The 21,468-nt window shown below is 38.7% G+C and overlaps 1 protein-coding gene across 1 annotated transcript in view; it reads right to left on the bottom strand.

The window, feature by feature from the left end:
• Window positions 1-2,846: 2,846 nt before the first annotated feature.
• The window catches only part of LOC132603486 (3-hydroxyisobutyryl-CoA hydrolase-like protein 3, mitochondrial), a 43,490-nt gene continuing 24,868 nt past the window's right edge, over window positions 2,847-21,468 (bottom strand). The window contains exons 6-10 of the mRNA XM_060316585.1: window positions 4,842-4,971; window positions 4,141-4,319; window positions 3,895-4,022; window positions 3,653-3,754; window positions 2,847-3,172 (exon numbers count right to left, since the gene is read on the bottom strand). Coding sequence (XP_060172568.1) covers window positions 3,074-3,172; window positions 3,653-3,754; window positions 3,895-4,022; window positions 4,141-4,319; window positions 4,842-4,971 — 638 coding nt within the window. The 3' untranslated portion in view covers window positions 2,847-3,073. The remainder of the gene's footprint in view (window positions 3,173-3,652; window positions 3,755-3,894; window positions 4,023-4,140; window positions 4,320-4,841; window positions 4,972-21,468) is intronic.

Below are 21,468 nucleotides of genomic sequence, written 5' to 3'. Positions count from 1 at the left end.
CAACGATATATAAAAGTCTAAAATCCGACACTATTTGCCCTTTCAAATCAATAATTTTGATTGAAGAACCCTAGAGCTAAACTTTTTCAATTCCTTAAAATATCCCCATGTTTTCACCATAAAGATTCCCCCATAATTATGTAATAAACTTAAATAAAAGATTAGAGTCATTACCTTGATGATTTGGGATGAAAGTTCTTATTTTTATCCCCTCTTTTCCTTTCTTTTTTCCCTTTCTTTTCTTTTTTTCCTACTGGTTTTTAAAGTCTTTTTTTTTTCTTTTCCTTTTCCTTTTTGGGCTTGGCCCACTAAATTCCTTCTTTTCTATTTTCTTTTTAATTCTTTTTAGCGAAAATTACCAAATAAACCCTTATTTAAAAATTGGGTTATTACAAATGATGAATAAATTTTGTCTAGAAAAATGTTTGGCACAGACCAATCTATATATAATATAAAGCTAGGCATAGACAAGGTAATGTAGCACTTCTTTATGGCCTCCATTCCTATTTATCTTTTTTCTCCTTTTTTTGGTCTTTTATCACATTATAAAATCAAAACCTCTAATTATATCTTAATTATTGGGTTTAATAATGGACAACTGAAATGACTTGCTAAATTTAATATGACAGGAGCTTGCCACTCTTATAATGTAACGTACTTTTCTACGTGAAAAGAGTGTAATGGCAGAATTAAAAATAGTACCCAACTCAGCACTTCTAATATGCATAATTAATTGATATGTACTACGTGAAAAGAGTGCAATGACAAAATAATTAAAATTAGTAACAGACTCAGCGCTTCTAATATGCATAACTAAAATGGTAAGTATGAAGAAAAGAAACGACATATATTAATTAAAACATAAAGCTTTTAATTATATTAAATTCATGAAACGTTTGGTAGAGATCATGGAGAAGAAGAGTTTGTGCAAGTTATGGAGGAAGCCTACATAGTTTATGGAATTGTTGGGTCTCAGCTATTGCATCCAAGAAAATTCTCAATAGTCAAGACCCAGTAACATCGATTTCATTAGAAAATGGAGAGCAAGAAGAATTTCATGAATGCTACTTGACAATGTACGTAAAAACGATCGTCAAATTAACATCTTTACGGTTTTGTTATATATCTTTCTACTTGTATATTTTTCTTCTTTTTCATATTTCTTAGTCATCATTTTTTGTTATGAAGAAGACCGTCGTTTGGCAAAGAGATCTGCAATTATTGTATCAACAAGTTCAAGATTGTTGTCTTAAAAAGTTTCTTTGTTTTTTTAAGATATTTTAAAGGAAAGATGCTCAACATAAAAAATTAATTTATTCAATTTTATTTTCGCAGAGGTGCTTGTGTTTGAATTACTCCATTGATTTTGTGTAGTGAAATATAAGTACAATTTGCGAGGTTGTGACAAGATTAGTTTGAAGAAACACTCATGCTTCAGTTAAGAAGTCTAGGACTTTTACAACATATATCAAAACCATCAACCATAATGTTAATCAAGGTATGGTTGCTTAAACTATGGGAATATTTTTTTCCGTTAATCTTAGGGTTACATAAGTTATCAGATATAATTTTAAATGTTTGAGGGTGAAAGAAGCATTTCAGGGATGATCTTGAAACTAAAGAGTTTCTCACTTTCTCCTGCTCCAAGGTAAACTAATTTATCTAGATAGCATACTAATCCCAAAGTTAAACTTTTCAACTTGATATATGATTATTCTGGTTTGGGCTTGCAGTAGGAAAATACCCACGATAGCAATGACATTGAAGGTAGATGTAAATTAAATATTACATATAACAACTAACAAGGCAACATAGTAGTTAAAATCAATAACCTTATCAAGTCCCTAAGCAAGGTTCGAGTCTAACAAACACGTGTTATGTTCTTACGAATAATTATTAAATTTACAGCATTTTATGAAAACTTTCTCATTTACGTTCTATTCAATGTCTTTGTGCGTTTAATCATCACAAGAATACAACATGTTATTTAGTGAATGTAATCCTTTTTTTTTTTTTTTTTTTGTGATTTTCCTCTGTATCCTGCTTTATTCTCTTCTCGTTTTTTCCTTTTAGCGTTCTTCATTAGCCAAAGTACTAATGTTGTGGCTCCAACGATGATCTAAAGGGTGAAAAATGCTATTTTCTTATGAATGATAATACGAAATGTAGCTTTAGTCATTACTGGAGTAGTTCTATTTTTATAATATAACTTTATTTTTATTTTTCATTTTGTAATCGGCATCTTACTTTGATTATTTTTTATTTTTTAATTTGTCCTTGGAGTTAATATAATCTTTTTAAATTTTAATTTTATTTATTTTTGTATCAAGTTGAACTGTTGAAATCCTGAGAGAGGTTCGAGCCTAACAAACGAATGATATGTGTTATTCTCCTTTTTCGTTTTACTCCATATTTATTTATTTCTTTTTTATTAAATTTACAACTTCATGCTTATTACCATGTTAATTTTACTTTTTGATCATTTATATTGTAAAAATTCATTACCTTGATAGAAATAATGTTATAAACTAAATGTAGGTATAGTAGGAATTATACCTTTATTCTTACTTATTTACAATAGTTTTTATTATAATTTTCCTTATTCTTCCACTAAATTTTCAATATTTGTAAAAGAAAATATATTTCTTCGCGCGGATATATTCACTAGTTAATCTCATAACGAATAGAATGAGTAAAGATTAGCTGCGGATTAATGTGATAGCTAATAAGTGATAACGGTAATTTCAAGTCATATAATGACTATTCAATGATAATGAAGAATTGTAATGGCAAATGAATAGCAACCATTAATTGGCTATTAATTATGTCTAGTAAAGAATAAAGAATACGGTCTAACTTATTTTTGAGATATAAGAGTTATTTTTCCAACACGTATTACCAGCAATTAAAATTCCAATAGATCGAAAATGGCAAATAATAGCTGAATCTGAACAGGGCCTATAATAACCTCACATACACTCTGTATGCTAAGTTAAAACTTGTAAAATCATATGTTCTTATTTGTCCAAAGATAAGGAAGAAAGATCGACTCCGTAAGATATCCTGGCCAACCTCAAACATTCAACTCAACTTCAGGGCTGAGAGGTTCAAAGAGAGCTTCCACTTCATTGAGGTTCACTTCCTCCAAGCTGGATGGATTCCATCTTGGGTTCTGCAGAAACCAAACTCGTTGTGAAGGTTTTAATTCTATAAGACTAGAAAATCATCACTCACACTACAGTAGATTGTGTTTAATATGATAATTAATTCCCATTATAAGAAAGGACAAAGTGCATCAGGAACTCTCATCAAGTACTTAAAGAAGACGACTCCTCATCTTCTCAATTTTAATTATCAGAACAGCCTATCAGAAAATGCACCACCAGGCTTGACAAACAATTAAACATTAACACATCCCCTCTATCATGAGCTTGCACTCAAAGATACCTTTCCTACCAAAAGTTAGTCTAAAACAACGTAAAATGACCAATTTTGCCCTTGAACTATTCGAAATAGGAATTTTGCCTCCATTTTAAGTTCAGGACCGAAACTGCCGTTTGTTACATCAGCTCCAAAAGGATAAGTTGCGTTGGAATTGATAAAGTTCCGTGGAGTTCATAACTGCATAAAAGGAGTCAAACAAGAAACGAACCTGATCCTTGTCCACTAAGACAGCACGAACACCTTCTGCAAAATCATTACGTAGAGCAGACCTTATAGCAATGCGATATTCAGTTTTCATAACACCAGGGAGCTGCGTGTGGGAATGGCAGAAAGAAACAAAAAAATCCAAAGATCTATGAGAAGTGAAAGGGTCGTGATTTTTTTTCAGAAAGAAGAAAAATAGTAAAAGAAAAAAGAACAAAATAAAAGCACAACATCAGGGAAGCTCACCTTCGACAAGTTATTCTCATTTTTGCCACATACAGATGCAACCCTAGAAAAGTACCGCTGGGTGAGGCAGAGAGAAAAGGGAGCCCCCTTTCTTAACCCTTGCAGAGCATCCTGGGCCCATTCTGCCACTGTCATGGAGATGAACTAACAAATGAAAATGAAAACAAAGCTTGCCCCACAAGTATTGATTTGCACATTGAATAAATTGGGAAGCATATCTGATTCATTTATGAATGAAAAGCATACCCAAAGTATCAGCACTTTGCTGATGATTTTCGAGCTCCTCTATTATATTTTTAACTGGCTTGTTACCACCAAATGTTGAAATGATTCTGGGTAAAAGACACTTCAACCGGGATTCTGAATCAGGGTTAGTACTGTATTTTGCTAGAAGCGCTTTGATCTCTTCATCCGGATCCTGAGAGCTGTTCCAAAATAAATAATTCATAGAACATCTTTAAAACTCAAAACATACCACTTAAATGTCATGTACCATTAACACAATAAAAAACAACTTATGCAAAGAAATAAGGATCACTAATCTTCAGCACCTGCAATAGGACGCCAGATGGCCTCATAAAGTAACCACTATTTTTTTACACCACCCCCCCTTTTTGGAGGATCTGTGGTGTTTTCACACTTCCCCTCCAGCATGACTCAAACCACTAGAAACAAGCAATATACACTAAAATAGTTTCCAATAACATGGGGACAAAGAACATAACCGAATTTCTGAATGTTGAAGGATCAAAGTGACAAAACAACATAGATGAATGAAATGACAGCAATTTTTGAATGTATGGATACGCTCCCACCCCCCACAAAAAAAAAAAAAAAAACTAAAGGCCAAGGATCTGGTCATGTCACATAGCTGTGAAAAGTTGATAAAGTTCAACATTTGGGTGCTTGAGGTTCATATTATAAGAGAGGGAAATGCTAAGACATACAAGGTAGCCGCCAAAAGAGCTTCTTTCAGTGTACCCAAATTCGCAGAAGGGACATAGTGACTTCCCAAACCAACATACAGTGCATCAGCAGGTGATGATATCCTACTTCCAGTCAGTCCAAGATAAGCACCTGTAATAAATGATTTAAGGAAGCAAATAGGGAAAAGAATACGGGCAGATATGACTTGCAGTAAAATGGACACATACATAATAATTCTCAGCATCTCACTCTAACAACCACCCACACATTATAGCTGAAAAATAAGATAGAAGGTTCTCACTTGGAATATTTTCCTTTTACTAGAGTAAAAGAAAAAACAAAGGTCATTAGTTCATCAAAACTTATGAATTTGTTCTCTTCATTTCAAGTGTGTTACTGTGTCCGATATGGGGAATACCAAATTTCCAATAAATTAAAAGAATCAAACAGAAACGAAACACATATAGTACATGAAAAGGAGCTTTAGTCCATGTTCTCCAGAGATAATTAATTCATTGATATATTTAGTTGCTGTCTTCTCTCAGGTGTAACAGTGTCCCCAATATAGAAATACCTATATGAGGAAGTACCATAGAATTAAAAGAGTTCACTGTTTCTTGCTTTCCAAGACTCAAAAAACAATCATTGGCTAAAATTTTGGAGTGTATCCTTCAATCATTTTGATATGGGATTGCAACTCATACTTTTTGTATAGTTTTAAAAATGTAGGTGTTGTTTCAAAATACTATTATAGTATTTATAATTTTAGCTGCGAAGATTGGTCCAATTGACCCTCAGTAAGTGAAAAGTGACAAGCAAATTGGGACACAGGAGTACTAAATAATCAAGTTCTTCATTTTTCTCACACCAATGAAATAATGATCAAGTCTTTACTTTCTGATGCATAAGAAAATAGGAGGGTGTTGAAAACACAGAGGGGGTATGCATGAAGTGGCGTCAATTGGATTTCTCTAAAATAAACCGCCAATACTCTTTCAGACAAATATGTGATCAAACTTCGCATTTATTTTTCCTAGAAATCACAAATGAGGAAAAATAACCTCAGACAACATACATAAGTTCCGGTTAATAGCACTCAGCAAGTACATACTGATGACGACATGCACTGTTTGGCAATTTCAGCACTCAGCTGCCGTTCAATACATTTTTGATAACATGAGCTAGTTTTTGGGGTTGAGTTAGGCCTAGGTCCATTTTATCATGGTATCAGAGCTAGGCCCATCCCAATTCATTTGCCGATGTTGGCCCCCCATCTTATGTTGTCCACGCTCCAGATGTCCAGTCCTGGCGTGTAGGGGAGTGTAGAGTCCCATATCGTTCATTTAGGGATGGGAAGGCCTTCTTATATGGTCTAGGACAATCCTCTCTCCATGAGCTAGCTTTTGGGGTTGAGTTAAGCCAGGTCCACTTTATCAAAGAGAAAGGGTGAAAGGTTATCCCCAGTAAAGCCTCTTCGTGGGGAAAAAAACCCCACTGGCCTCCTGTTGATGAGTATTGAGTAGTTGACAATAGATATATTGAACTTGATCCATTCGATCCACCTTTCACCAAGTCCTATCTAACTAAGAATTGATATGAAATAGGACCAATCAATAGATCTAAGACTTTCTCTATGTCAAGCTTGCATAAGATACTTGCTCCCTCCTCCTTCAACTTTCAGTCCAGAAATTCATTTACAATCAATAAGGTATCAGTAATTTGTATGTTCTTTATAAATGCATTTTACTAATCTGAGATCATTGTCCCCATTATTTTCTTGAGTCTCTCTGATAGGAATTTGGCTGCAATTTATACACTTTCTTTTAAGTCTCTATTGCCCTTTTTTCTTAGGGATCAAAGCATTGAATGAGGCATTGCATGATCACACCATCCAGCAATGATGATGATACTGATGGAGGGATCCCATGATCTCTGCTTTGATGAACTCCCAAAATTTATGATAAAAAGTCATTGCGTATCCATCAGGGCTGGATGCCTTGTCTAGTACACATGCTTGTATAGCTGCTAACACTTCATAGTTCTCAAAGATTACCTCTGGATTGAGACTTTCCTCTATTGTGATGGTGACTATGTCTTCAAAGCTAGCACTAGGCCACCAGCTTTCTTGCTCAGTATAAAGCTTCTCATAGAAGTACACGTTCTCTTTTTTTGGCAACTCCTTGCGCTCAAAGATCTCAAATCCCACTTGGAGTTTGTCAATGTGTTATTCCTTCCGTGAGAGTTTGCAATCCTTTGGAAGTACTTAATTTTTCTGTCCCCCTCTTTGAACCATAGGCACCTTGATTTTTGTCTCCAAGAGACCTCTTCTGCTCTTGCTAGTTGTTGTAGTTCTAGTCCCAAGTTCATCATCTAAGAGATTTCAACCTCTGTAAGATCCTCACTTACTGCTACTTTTTCAAGTGTTAAAAGTGGTGGGAATAAAAAAGACCCGCAAAAGCAATATTCACGGTATTAGTGATAAACGCGCAACACTAAGTTATGGTTAATCAACAAGAATAAAAAAGAAGAAATAATGACACCAAAATTTACGTGGGAACCCTTTTGAATAAGAGAAAAAACACGAGCCAAGAAGAGCAACTGATATCATTAGAGCAAGGAATTTTACACTGTGTAGTTGCGAGTATAAACACTCCAAAGACCACTACACACTCAAAACAAATAACCCTCTTTTGATTTTTCCACCTCACTACAATATCGCTCACATTCTATTTTTCTACACAGACTATTTTCTTACACAGTCTATGGTATATCTCACTCTGCTCTCTAATACTTAGATGTATTTGTCTGAGATTGGTGTACCTACAAATGAGCTGGAGCTCTCAATTTATAGGAGTGAAATTGGCCAGCAGATGTCATTGATTACCTCATCTAAATGCCAAAAGTCAAATTGGCATTTGTGAATGCAAAAAAAAAATATGGCTTACGGCCATCACATTTCAAAGTAGCAAGAGTAGCCTTCCTGCTCATTTTGTATGCTTTTATATTCATTGATGGGGCTCGACCCCACAAACCTCCCCTTCCAGTCCCATGCACCTGAAGGAGGTATCTCCGTCTTATCAGATAGAGCTCATGCCGACAAGTTCTTTGCATAACTCGAACTTGTCTCTGGGAATCACCTTGGTCAACACATCTGTAGGATTTTCACTCGTGTGAATCTTCTTGACCTGAAATGATTCGTTCTCCACTTGCTCACGAATCCAATGATATCTGACGTCGATGTGTTATGTTCTTGCATGGTACATGGAGTTCTAGCTCAGGTCTATTACACTCTGACTGTCACAATAGACAACATACTCTATCTGATGCAATCCAAGTTCTTGAATAAATCTCTTGAGCCATATCATCTCTTTGCCAGCTTCAGTAGCCGCAATATACTCTGCCTTAGTTGTAGACAGTGCGACACACTTCTGCAATTTTGACTGACATGATATAGCTCCCCCTGAAAAAGTAAACAGGTATCCCGTAATTGATTTTCTATTATCAAGATCACCTGCAGTATCAAAATTTGTATATCCCTTCAATATTGGATTTGATCCTCCAAAACACAAACATTCATTGGAGCTTCCTCTCAGATATGTGAGTATCCACTTCACAGCTTCCCAGTGCTTTTTTCCAGGATATTCAAGAAACTTGCTGACAACACCGACTGCATGAGCAATATCTGGTCTAGTGCATGCCATTGCATACATCAAACCTCTGATGGCAGAGGAATGGGGAATTTTGGCCATGCTTTCTTTCTCCTCTGTTGTTGTAGGACACATTTTCTTGCTCAATATCAGGTGACCAGCAAGAGGTGTGCCAACCGGCTTAGCACTATTCATGTTGAAATGCTCTAGTACACGTTCTATGTACTTCTCGTGTGACAAATAAAGATTCCTTTCATCTCTGAAGCGAGTAATCCTCATGCCCAAAATTTGCTTAGCATGACCCAAGTGTTTCATAGCAAAAGACTTACTCAACTATTTCTTCAACGCGTTAATCTTGGAAGCATTCCTGCCCATAATCAACATATCATCCACATATAGCAAGAGGATGATAAAATCATCATCAGAAAATCGCTATGTTTACTGAAGAGGTCTTCTTATAGCCTTGCTCCCCCATAACAGATTCAAACTTCTTGTACCATTGTCTGGGAGCTTGCTTTAATCCATAGAGACTATTCTTAAGTTTGCACACATAATTAATCTCAACATTAAAACATATATTCCCCCTCCTAAATCCCTATTTCACCGTAACTCACACATACAGCACCTCTCAAAACCCTCTACTCATTTTCTCTCCCAAACCAAAACTTGCTACATGCTCACTGCCTCCATCGGTTGCCACTGTTACCGATACTATTGGAAAAGGGAAAGAGAAGGCCACCGGGTCCCAAGGCCAAAAGAGGGCCCGGACTGGCTAGACTTCGAGCAGTCAGGCTCTTCCTCCAGTCACAAGTCAGCCATAGAAAAAGGATCGTCAAAAATGCAAATGGGGTACCAAATGGGTGCTAGAGCATGGGAAGATATGGTACAAAAATTTCAAGCCACCCAGATACCATCATGAGATCTCGATTGATGAAGCCATTTTGCAAGCCGAGCACAGGGACATATAGGAGCAGGTTTATGCTTTGGGACTACAGTACGTACTTGAGGATCCCGACGAATATGGTACAAAAATTTCAAGCCACCCAGGTACCATCATGAGATCCCAATTGATGAAGCTACTTTGCAAGCCAAGCATAGGGACTGTTACGGGCTGCCTTCATTGTGCCTTGGCGCCCGCAACCTGGCGCGCCCGAGCGGGCCAAACGAGTGTCAGCCGCACAGGCAGTGCCAGCCCACAGGCAGTGTCAGTCGCACAGGCAATGCCAGCCCACAGGCAGTGTCAGCCCCGCAGGCAGTGTCAGCCGTGCGGGCGACGAGCACCAACATGGGTGCCGACGGACGGGAGTCCACAATCATCATAGATATGCTCCATTGCATATCCTAAGAGTAGCAAGGAAGTTCCACAAGTATCCGGGATGAGCCCACGGGTCGTCGACGCACGAGCGACCCCGTGCGAGCCTGAGTGTCAGTCCCGAGCGTTTCCGAGCTATGGATGGAATCTTGGGATTTCGGGTGAACACACTCTTCCTAGGATATTATTGAATGTGCTTACCAAGTTTGGCGTCATTTGAACATCATTTACCTAAGGGCTTGACTTAGCCAAGGAGCAGTGTCAGTGTCAAAACTCCCTAAGGCCATATCTCGTTCCACGAGCATGGGGATGAGATGAAACTTCATGGAGGAGTGAATGAAGTCAAGAGAAAGAGTTAGGAACAGACGGCGCCTCATTTGGAGTTCGGATCATTGAGAAAGGCCAAGTATGATTCTCGGGCAGAATCATGTCCAGTGCTAAAACTTGGGCTTTTATTTTTAAAGCATATATAAGGGGGGCAGAGGTGTCTTAGCTCAGCCAGCCTCCCCCGTGCGTGCCACCATCAAGCCGTACTAAGTGAGCAACCTTGGGGGACAACCTCAAGGGCCTGCCTAGGCATCCCCAATGGATCCTAGGTACCCATACGAGTTACACAACTCTATGGGCGGCGCTCGGCCACAGGCCAGCGTTGGGCGCCCAACGAGGGCCGGAGGCTTGACGTATGGACCGACCATGCCCTGCGGGCTATCCTTGAGAATGAGAAAGCCCTCTGTGCCGATTGGACACTCGAGGCACCTCTCCTGAGAACCTCGTGTGTTGACTTGTGAGCTTGGCTCAGGTTCAGCCTAGCGAGCAAGGGTCCGTTGGCCTAGAGGTGCAGTCGTAGGGCGACGCTGCACCATGCAAGACGGAAGTATGTCGCGAGGGCCACATTTAGCAAAGCCTCATCATAGGCATACTACAAAGGACACACATGACACAGGCCAAGGATTCAAGAGTTGCCCTACTCAGGTGTCGCACCGCTTAGGTGCACAGGCACCAGACCGGTGTCAAGCCTGAGGATTGGACTGTGCGCGCACCAGCGACGCTCAGCACCAGGCGAGGGACTGTCATGTCCGTAGCCGACCCCAAGTGTGCGTACGGGCATGGACCCAACATATGAAACATGCCACAGGGGCATACGAGCAAGGCAAGGCCAAGGCCTTGACATCGAACCAGAAGCACCGTTGAAGCTAAGCCTCCAAAGCCATGGACACAAGGTCGTGCCATGGATCCTGGGACTCTCATTAGGCTGGCTCGCGGTCCGCCTAGACTACGGGCGCTGCACGGGCCATTAGTGTACCGCTGACACTATGAAGGAGGCGGCCCGTGACAGGACATACGAGAGTAGGTTTATGCTTTGGGACTACAATACCTATTTAAGGATCCCAACACGTGCAACATATCTCTGGTTCGTTAGGTGTATGCTAATTGGGATTGTTTGCATGATCCTGATGTGATTTCTTGTCTGGGTGACGTAGCTCCTTTCACTAATGATGACATATGCAGATATTTGAAGACACCTTGGTGTCCAGTGACTCGATCCAGGAGATTCTTGAGCACCCTTCTTACCATGAGCTTCGACATACTCTATGTGGGCGTCACTCCAATGCAAGGTGGGAGTGAAGGAAAGATACAGGTGCACACAAGACATTTTCCCTTGCACATATGACACGGAAAGCTAGGGTGTGGCTTCGGATTATTTGCGCTCGTCTCATGCCGTGTGGTCACTTCTCCTCCATGGGTAGAGTCTGCTTATTATATATGCTGATGACGGGTCAACAGGTCAGCATTGGCTATATTATGACGAGAGCAATGAAGGAAGCTCGAGCGGGTAAAGCCTATCGCTTTTTCTTTGGCAGCACCCTTACTCGCTACCTTAGAAAGGAACAGGAGTCTGAGGAGGAGGCCGATGGCATATTACCTGTGATGGGCCCGATGATTGATGTTACTAGCGTGAGGAGCCCAGAGGACGTTCAGGGGCAGACGCTCACGGTGGCTCAGCGCCATGCTTGAGACGATTCCATTATGGCCAATATGTATACATTGCCGCTTCTCCAGTTGAGCCTTGATGGGACAGCAGCCACGCCAGAGCAACTAGCACTAGTTGATGAGCGGTTTCGGCTCAATGATCATGCACAACTTTTGGGCAAGGTTGGGCCTGGCTTTGATGAGCCATTAGAGCCCGAGCCGCAAGATGAAGAGGCTAGTGAGGAGGATGCTGATGGTGCTGACGAGGAGCCAGAGCATGACAACAATGATGGTTATACTGATCATGCTCCCACAAGCAGCGATGATGAGATTAGTGGTGATGTGGATTTGAGTTAGCATTTGAGTCAGGTTTATGACCACCGACCCTCTAGGCTAATTTTTTTCATTAAACTGCCCACCTTCACCTGGGCCTTTCTTTTTGTGTTTTTTGTAATTATTCGTGTCTAAATTATGTCCCAAATATTATGTGCTTGGCTCAGGAACTGAGGCATGCATTACCCTACGGGTTAACAGGTGGGTCCATTTTAGAATTAAAGCTAGCCAAATGTCCTCCCGCATGCCTATGAGATAAGACTATGGAGGGGTTTCCTTGGCTCGAGGTACCTGCTCCATCAGACCCCTTTTTTGCCATTTCCCCAGAGCCATTCTTCCCAGCCGATTTGAGTTTAATGTGATTGTCCTTTAGAATGAAGCTCTAGTCACTAGAGTACTTTGTCGGAAGATCTGCAGCCATGCTTCAAACATTGAAGTGAGCCCAGTATAGATGTACCTTGTGCTTTGTATCCTCGTTGATGCCCAAGTAACAATTGCACTCATCTCCAATGGTCTTAAAAGTGTTCACAGACCACTCATGAAGAGGAATACCAAAAGCTTTGACCCATCATTGTTCTAATTTTTTTTCGTCATCTCAGAGCCATCGGAGTGCACCAAGGACAATTTCTAACATTCCAAAACCACTCTCCTGCTTTGATTCTAACTGCTTCTTGTCTCGAAGGCAAATCGAACAAAGACTAATAGTGATCAATGGGAGTGACTTTGAGACCAACGTTCAACTGCCATCTGCTAACGAACCATTTTTGTATCACTTTAAGTTGGTACTTAGATTGAAAGGGTCATTAAAGCGCCGAATGAGACATTTTGAAAGAAGTTCACTCCTAAACTCCCCCTTTGGCACTCCTTGTAATTCATGAGCAAGGGTCTGTGGATACAGTACGCAATCAGATGATCTGTGCAGCTTCAATGTATCACTTGGATTGGTTTGTAACAATATAGAATCTGGGATTTGACGCCTATAACGACTGGCTTAGTCGTTTTGAGCTGCTTGCCTTATATTTTTCCCAAAATATCCTTCGCGTAGTTTCATTTCGGTATTTATGACTTGCGAGTATGGGTGGTGCGGTTCCCGAGGAAATCGGGCGAGTTTTGGGTTGGTTTTAGTGAAAATGGAGTTCTCTAAGTTAAAGAAATGAAGATGTTTGACCAAAGTCAACATCGGGGGTAAATGCGTCATTTCAAAATTTTGTCGATTCCATTAGGTCCGGCACGTGATTTTTGACATAGTCGAGCCTTGGGTTCAGGTCCCGAGGCGTTCGAGTGTGTTTTAGGTCTTCAGTTGGAAACATGAGTTTTTGATGTTTTGTAGCTGACCTTAGTCAACACCGGGTCAAGATGACCTCTTTTGGAATTTCCTAGTGCGCGAGCGACTTCGTAGCGTGATTTATAACTGAAATGGATACTTGGTTTCTGTCCGGGGGATTTTGAATGAGTTTCGAGTATTGAATCGAAATTTCGGGAAAACCAGAAAAATATGGTTCAGCTGGTTCTGGTTTCCTTCATCGCGATCGCGATGAGGGTCACACGACCGCAATGAAAGGGAAGGGAGCGGGTCACGATCGCGGTGGGCCAGGTCACAATCGTGCAGAGCAAATCCGGGTCAGGTCGGGTTAAGTGCCTCTTGATCGTGACGGGTGGTTCTCGCGGTCGCGAAGGCCAAAATATGCCTGGCTAGATTCTTAAATCCCCAATTCGAGTTTAACTTTCACAAACCCATTTTAGAAGCTATAGAGCTCGGATTAGAGAGATTTCAAGTGATATTTCCAAGGTTCTTCATTGAGTTAAGTTCCTAACCTTAATCCAAGTGAATATTAATGATCTCTTCCATTAATTTATGATTCATTCCATGTTTTTTAAGTAGTAAAATAAGGGTTTCAAGGGAAATAGGTTTTATTAGGATTTATGAAATTGAGGATTCATTTGTGGTTAGAACTTCATGATTTTTAGGATCTTGACTAATTAGACTATGGGTAAGATGAATTTAAGCCTAAATTTCAGTTTTGCCCTTCGGGGCTCAGGGTTACCTTTTTGGGTTCTGGACTAAGTATAGCAATATGGGTATCGTTGGATTCGTATAACTTCATAGAGTAATTTTGACAATATTGAACCCGATTTTAAACTGAAATTACGATTTTGACCTTCGGGGTTTGGGATAGGTTTTTTTTTATTTTTATTTGGTAAAGGGTATTTTGTATTGATAAGCAGCAAAATTGCTGGCAAGAATTTACAGAGGAAAGCTATAGCCATGTTGCACCAAAAAAAAGAGTAAAGAAATGCATTTGTGCTTCAAACTAATTACAGATTCCTTTTTGCTATCAAAAGTTCTCGATAAACTCATATTCTTATGGCAATATAGGTATCGATAGACTCGTATTCTTATGTTGATACCGTATTTGAATAGATTGGGCTTATTCGAAAGCTCATAGGAATGGAAAGGCCGCGGAGTGACTCTTCGGATTCGGATTCAGGCAAGTTAAGACTTACTAGACCCTTTATATAGTGTTGTATTGGTTAATGTAATTAAGGGTTGTAATGGGGAATTGGGGGTCCCGTACTCGTGAAGTGACGAGCACTTGTACGGGTACTGGTGTACTTGTATGGGTAACTAAATACGAAAGAATTATGCGAAGTGAAAGAGATTATGTGTTTAGCCATCGGGCCATGAAGATGGTGGATAAATCCATTAGGTTGGTATGGTTGTTGCTTATTTGGGCTAAGATGGCCATAGTTGATTGAATACTGGTGATTATTTACTTGATTTACATTCATCACTCTACATCTTGTCTAAATTATGAAAAAGACATATATACTTGATATTGTATTGATGTTATGCTTTTGCATGGTGTACGCATATCCACTTCATACTTTCTTGAGAAAAGACATAATTTCCCTCCCGAACTTGGCACGAAAACTCAGTTTAGCATTTAACTTTATGAGCGTTTAAATACCCCCCTAGAGAACTTTCATCTCAATTACATACAACCCCAAATGCTGACGTGGCAAAAAAAAACAAAAAAAATTAAGAGAGTGAAGAATACAAAAAGGTGGACCCATTGATATATATATATATATATATATATATATATATATATATATATATATATATTATTATACAATTAAAAAAATTAAAAATAACAACCCCCCACCCCAACCCACCCCTCCTCTCCATCTTCCCCATTGTTTCAACCTCCTCCTTCACAATCCCCGATCCCCCTCCCTCGTTGCCACGCCCGACGCCGTCACCCACCTAAAAACAACCACATCATCATTGACCCACCGTCTGACCACCCCCTAAACCCCATCGTCACCGTGACCCACCACCACCTTCACCCACTGATCTCCGTCACACCACCACTGCACCGCTACCCTCGCCCATTAACCCCGACCAACAAACCACCATCTCTTTCACCCCAAAACCAACCCATCTCCACCCTTAAGCCACCCCGTCACCGCCCATCTTCACAACACCATCATTACCATCAATTCGGCTTTAAAAATAAAATCCCTCCCACCATCCTTGCCTCCCTCTACTGAGTTTCTAAACCCCAATTTCTCCAAGTTTTTATTCAATACCCGTAAGGTTCCATCCTAATTCTCTTAATGGGTTTCCTTTTTTTTCTATTGAAAATAGGTTATTATCTTTGACAATTGGAACTGTAAAATATTGATTAAATAAGTTATTTGGTTGATGGGTTTTTCTTGAGTTTGAGTAATGAAGAAATTGCAATGTTCAATAATGAAGAAATTGCACGAATTGCCCTTCAAATGGACTAGTGTGTGGCGCGGGGGGTGGGGGGGTTGAAGAAGAAGAAAGGGAAGGGTGGTGGGTGGGGGCAGGTGGGTGGAAGTTAATGTTGGAAAAAATGTGATTTATGAATTTTAATTATTTATTAGGAATTAATTAACGTGGAAATATGATTAATAAAAGAAATTTTTTGACAAAGATGGAATTTTTCAATTGGGTTGATTTAAGGAGGCGGTGGTTATGGTGGTGGTGGTGGCGACGGCGGTGGTGGTGGTTGCTACAAGTGTGGTCAGGATGAGGAGAAAGAAGAAGAAAAAGAAAAGGGAGAAAGAAGAAGAAAGAGAAAAAATAATAAAAGAAAAACAAAAAAATACATGGCAACAATGTGGCAATGACGTGGCGCGAGTGTACTACACCTCACATTGTGAGAGTGGTCTTATTTTTTTAGGGGGGGGGGGGGGGGGGGGGGATGATGTCTTTTCTCTACTTTCTTAATCCTATTGGAAGTTGATAGATGAAATACGAGAAAGGGGTCTGGAAGGCCGGATACTGGATATGGTACATGGACGGAATGATATTATGGCCTATTGGCTGGGACCCGATGTGATCTAGGAGATCTGGTATTCCAGGTGGGTATATGGACTTTATGAGTCCCCCATGGGTCACGTGAAACCTACTGCAGGAGCGTGTTACACCGGTACATATGGCCATTGCATTTCATATCACTCACTTGCATTGCATACATTCCTTTACATCTAATGCCATCTATGATTGTTTCACTTGATTTCATGCCATATGTGTGAAGTATGATGGAAAGATGGGATCTTTATACTTGTCTGAATTGATATAAAGATGGGACCTTTATAACTATACTTGTCGTAATTGATGAAAAGACTGAATCTTTATGACTATACTTAGACTTAGAAAGGAATGAACTGATTGAGTTATGGAAACCTTCTTTGTTTGTTGAATGCTTATAAACTGTGAATTTGAGACTAACTAAGCAAGAAGAGGAGCATCGGAAATATCAACCTTTGTCATCACTATAGTTTAGGGTCAGTCAATGATGCTGCTGCGTACACGTGCTTCCCATACTCACTCTACACTTGCTGCACCTTTTGTTTGCAGGTTCGGATCCTGGCACGAGTGGAGATCGAGGCTTGTAGATCCTTTAGAGCGTTCTCTTGGAGTTTAGGGTGAGCCGATGATGGTTCCACGGCGCCAGACTCCTTATCCTTATTTTCTGTCTTTCACTACTTCAAATAGTATTTATGTATTATTCAGACCTGTATTCGGATTAGTAGCTCTGTACTTGTGACTTCCAGTTTTTGGGGAGCATTTTGGACTTACACATATTTCTATTAAGGTTATTAAGACTATTAAGTACCTTGGGTTGTATTTCTTTACCTTCCGCATTTACTTTACGCTTATTTTGGACTTGTATTGATTTGGGGTTCGCTTAAGACTTGTTGAAAAAAATAATAGAATATCTCAAAAATAACAATCTTTGAAAATTCCTAACATTCCTAACGTCTATATCTTGTAACAAATATTTCATATTGACTAGTCTTAATGGCTGATTATGGCAATTGAATTGATTCCGTATTGCCATTAACTATTATCCTTTATTTATTGGTATTAATTCTTGGTCATTAATCCTCCATTACCGTTGTAGCATACTCTCTGACCTTAAACTTTGATTGTGATCATCTGAGCCCTTCTCACCTATATATATACTTGTACTACTCCTCTTTTGGGAGATAGAACACAGACAAATTCTTTCACTCTTCATTTTCCTTTTGCTGGATTTTATAATATTATTGAAATCTTTGTTAGATTCTAGCTCTTAATTTTGTACTAGAAGAGCTTGTTCAATCCTGGGGGATACACCCATATCGGGCGAAATATCCTTAATGACAGTGTCTTAATTGACACGCCCCAAGCTATGAGATTGTTCAAGAATTCAGTACAGTGATCGTAATCAAGTATTTTCCGTAAGATTTCCAACAATCTTAAGGATATTTCACCTGGTAATTTTACGGAGAATACGGTTTACAATGTGAATCAAAAGGGTGAGATAAGCAACAATGTAGCAGGCATGGCTGGAAATTGGAATACAAAGGTTGATGAAGTAACTTTTCAGTTATGTTAATGAGGTATGTAACAATACTATAATTTCTCCGTTTTAATAAATGGAATTAGTATGCAAAGGGGTTAAGTTTTACAAACAAAGAAGCATTAGTTGTTGCCTGGGCACCGTGTATGTGATGAATGAAGTTTGTGATTTTAAAAATAGTTTTGAGGTCTCTTTATCTATTTATTTGAAGAATGGAGTGCTAGCTGAATATATTTGATAATAATCACCTTTATGGTTGAGGCATTTAAAAAGTAAGGAAGTGTTTATCAAATTTTAGACCTCACAATATTGAGATTTTTGTGATAACAAAATTATAATCGAAGACGATGGTATATTGTATTTTTGTGGAAGTACCTAATGATCTAAAAATAATCTTTGCATGTCTCTTGGTCATTTTGGTGAATTGATCTTTCTTCATACAACTATGAGCTATTTATTTGAGATCAAATTTTAATGGAAATAATTTATTTTGTGTGGGCAAATGAAGCCATCATATTCTTAAATGTAGAAGAAGATTCAGAGAAATGATAATCCCGATAAGCAAAAATAAATTTGACTAAGCGGATGGTATAATCGTTGTGGTTATTTCTCAAGCGGATCTTGTGGCTTGGGCTAATGTGAAGAGATTGGGTGTTAAACTTTGATGCCAATAATCATATTTGTGCTAGCTAAATTAATTTTGTGTCCTACACCCAATCAGTTGAAGAAGAAGAAGAATGATTTATTTATGATGGTGATTTTAGAACTACTCAAGTTCTTGGAATGAAAAAATTCTTCTTAAAATCTTAAAAAACATTAGTGTTAACTGAGGTGGTACATGTTTCTAATATATACGTGAATCAATTTGAGTGTTATGTGATTATTAGAAAAAGCTGTGTGAATGTTTTATTTGAGTTTGATATGATGTTATCAAAAATAACATTTTTGTGGGCGATGCATACTGTAATTATGATTTGTTTGTGCTTGATAATTTTCAAGATGAAATGTTAGTATTTTGTTATTTAACTAATTCATATGATCTAAGGCATGATAGACTTTGATATGTTAGTTTTTCTTATATTGAAACATGCAAGTTAAAGTTTATCTTATGTTGAGGAGAAAAATTTATTATTTTAATGATTCATTACTATGTTAATTAATTTTAAATATTCTTGACGTTAATTTTGCAAGATCTTTGTTATCCATTATAATTGTTCATTATGAGACTTGAATACAAATATTGTGTCAATTAATAGTCTCTATATTATATTTATTTCAATGTCTGTTTAGTGCTTGTTTGTAACGGACGTTAAATCTTAACTTTGAATTTTGTGGTGAAAAAGTATTGGAATTCAATTGTGCTAACGTTTGATTATTTGAATAGTCTTTGAAAGGCTTTTATTATACGTTAATATGAGAACGTTCTTTTACCATTAGATGTTCATTTTTTGGATTATAGATTTTTGCTTTGAACGGTGTGAAAAAAGTGGGAAAATCTCTTTTGAATTGTGGAAAACTTATTTTTTAGATTGAAATATTTAAAAGTGTGGGGGAGTCTTATTAATGTTATGCTACACGATTTTGAAGGAAAAATTATTTGTACACAATTATTTAGAGGTACACAATTATGGTACAAAATATAGTGAATTTGTTGTTGTACTAGAGGGGCACAATGATGCTAAAGTGGATCTCAAAATCCATTAATCGTTATGTGTTTATCCTTTGTGGGAGTGTAATAATATGAAAATCAGCCAAATAGACCATAATGAATTTTGAGTTTGTGGTTAGGAGTTGGCTAGTAATGAGGTTGAGATAAAATCAACGTGTCTTTCTATTGTGGCTGCCAAGCAACACTAGCTTAGTTAAAAAATAATTTTTTCAATGGCAATAAAATAAATTCATTTGAGACATAATGTGATAAAGCAATTGCTGTGAGATGAAACCATTTATGTAAATTATGTGAAGTCGGAGGTGAATCTGATCAATTCACAGACTATACGAAACATCGAGGGGAATGAGATTTTTAGTCAATGAGAAGATCAACAATGATGGTAGCCCAACCTATGTGATTGGTGATCCCATGAATTAGATTCCTATGGGTAATAACAAGTCATTAGTTGATCACGTGTGCACTATAAAATTATATTTCTTCCTATGGTGTGTGAATATAGTGTAGTTCTGCAAGGCAAAGTGAGGCTGTTATAAACTCTTAATCCATTACCATATCCTTTATAGGTGGTGTATTGCTCTGCAGAATACACTTGATGGGTGGACCTATATGAGTGTGGAGTGGTACCGCTTCTATGAAATTGTGACGGATTTTTAGAGCACTCACGAATACCAAGACACGCGCATGGCCTCTTAGCGCAAAACCGCGATAACGACAATGATTGTGCAAGTATAATGTGATAAAATAAGACTCTAGACTTACAAAAGAATTCTTGGTTCATAGAAGTACAAGCAAAAGTAACAGTCCTTATAGTGTAAATATGCTCCCAGACACTATTCCCGAGGTAAGTCACTAAGGCCTCTGGCCTGTGGGACTATCTCTCCGATGACTCTTGACCACCGGAAAACTGCTAAAATGGGAGATAAACTTTATTTTATCACTGGGGACAAATCATTTGAACTCAACAACATAGGGGACGATCAATACAGTTGGTTTTCTTTAATCGAAAGGGGCAGAAGATTTACAAGCAAGGTTACCATGGACATTCACAACCTCGGATGGGTATGCTAAGCTCTCATACAAGCTACGAAAAGGAAGGGGAATCTATACAAAAGGTGGGGAAGGAAGTAACAACAATACTTATACAGAGTATATCAGAACTACAATGTCTACGGAAGATTCACTCGCATAGAAGTCTGGCAAGGGGCATCCAAATCAGCAGTGATCATACCGGAGATAAGTTACAACTGCGGATGGATAGACTTAGCAGAGAAGATCCTTTGGAGAAATACAGATCACCAAGTTTAATCCATCCACCAGGCCCATTGAAAAAGTCATACTATGCAGCAGCTAACATAAAAAGCTGGCCAGAAGCTCCCTATTCCCTCAACAGGAGTTCAACGGCAGAGTCTCACCCCCTCTCTAGAAGCCTAGTTGGCACCTTCAATGACTTTCCACCACAACCCTAATACAGAAACAATTCATAAATGGTTTATATATAGATGGAAAGTCACTACTGGCTTCAAGGTGATTCCCATGGACCACAATCAATTTCTTTTTGAGCTTCCCTCAAGGCAAGAGGCTATGCGAGTTAAATCAGGAGATTGGTTTTGGAGCGGGAGACGCCTATCTCTCTCATGAGGGACACCGGAGATCAACAACCCACAATCAGAGAACACATTAGAAAATATTTGGATAAAAGTTTTTGGTGTTCCTTTGAATGCTTGGACGCCAGAAACTTTCAAACGAATAGGGGAGCTCTGCGGTGGCTTTGTTGGATTAGATGAAGACACAAAGCACAGAACATACATTTTTTGTGCTCGAATCAGCATC

This window comes from Lycium barbarum, chromosome 7 (genome assembly GCF_019175385.1).
Source record: "Lycium barbarum isolate Lr01 chromosome 7, ASM1917538v2, whole genome shotgun sequence".
Taxonomy (NCBI): Eukaryota; Viridiplantae; Streptophyta; class Magnoliopsida; order Solanales; family Solanaceae; genus Lycium; species Lycium barbarum.
Note: the sequence above shows the minus strand (reverse complement) of the source record. Positions and strands in the feature narration are given on the sequence as shown.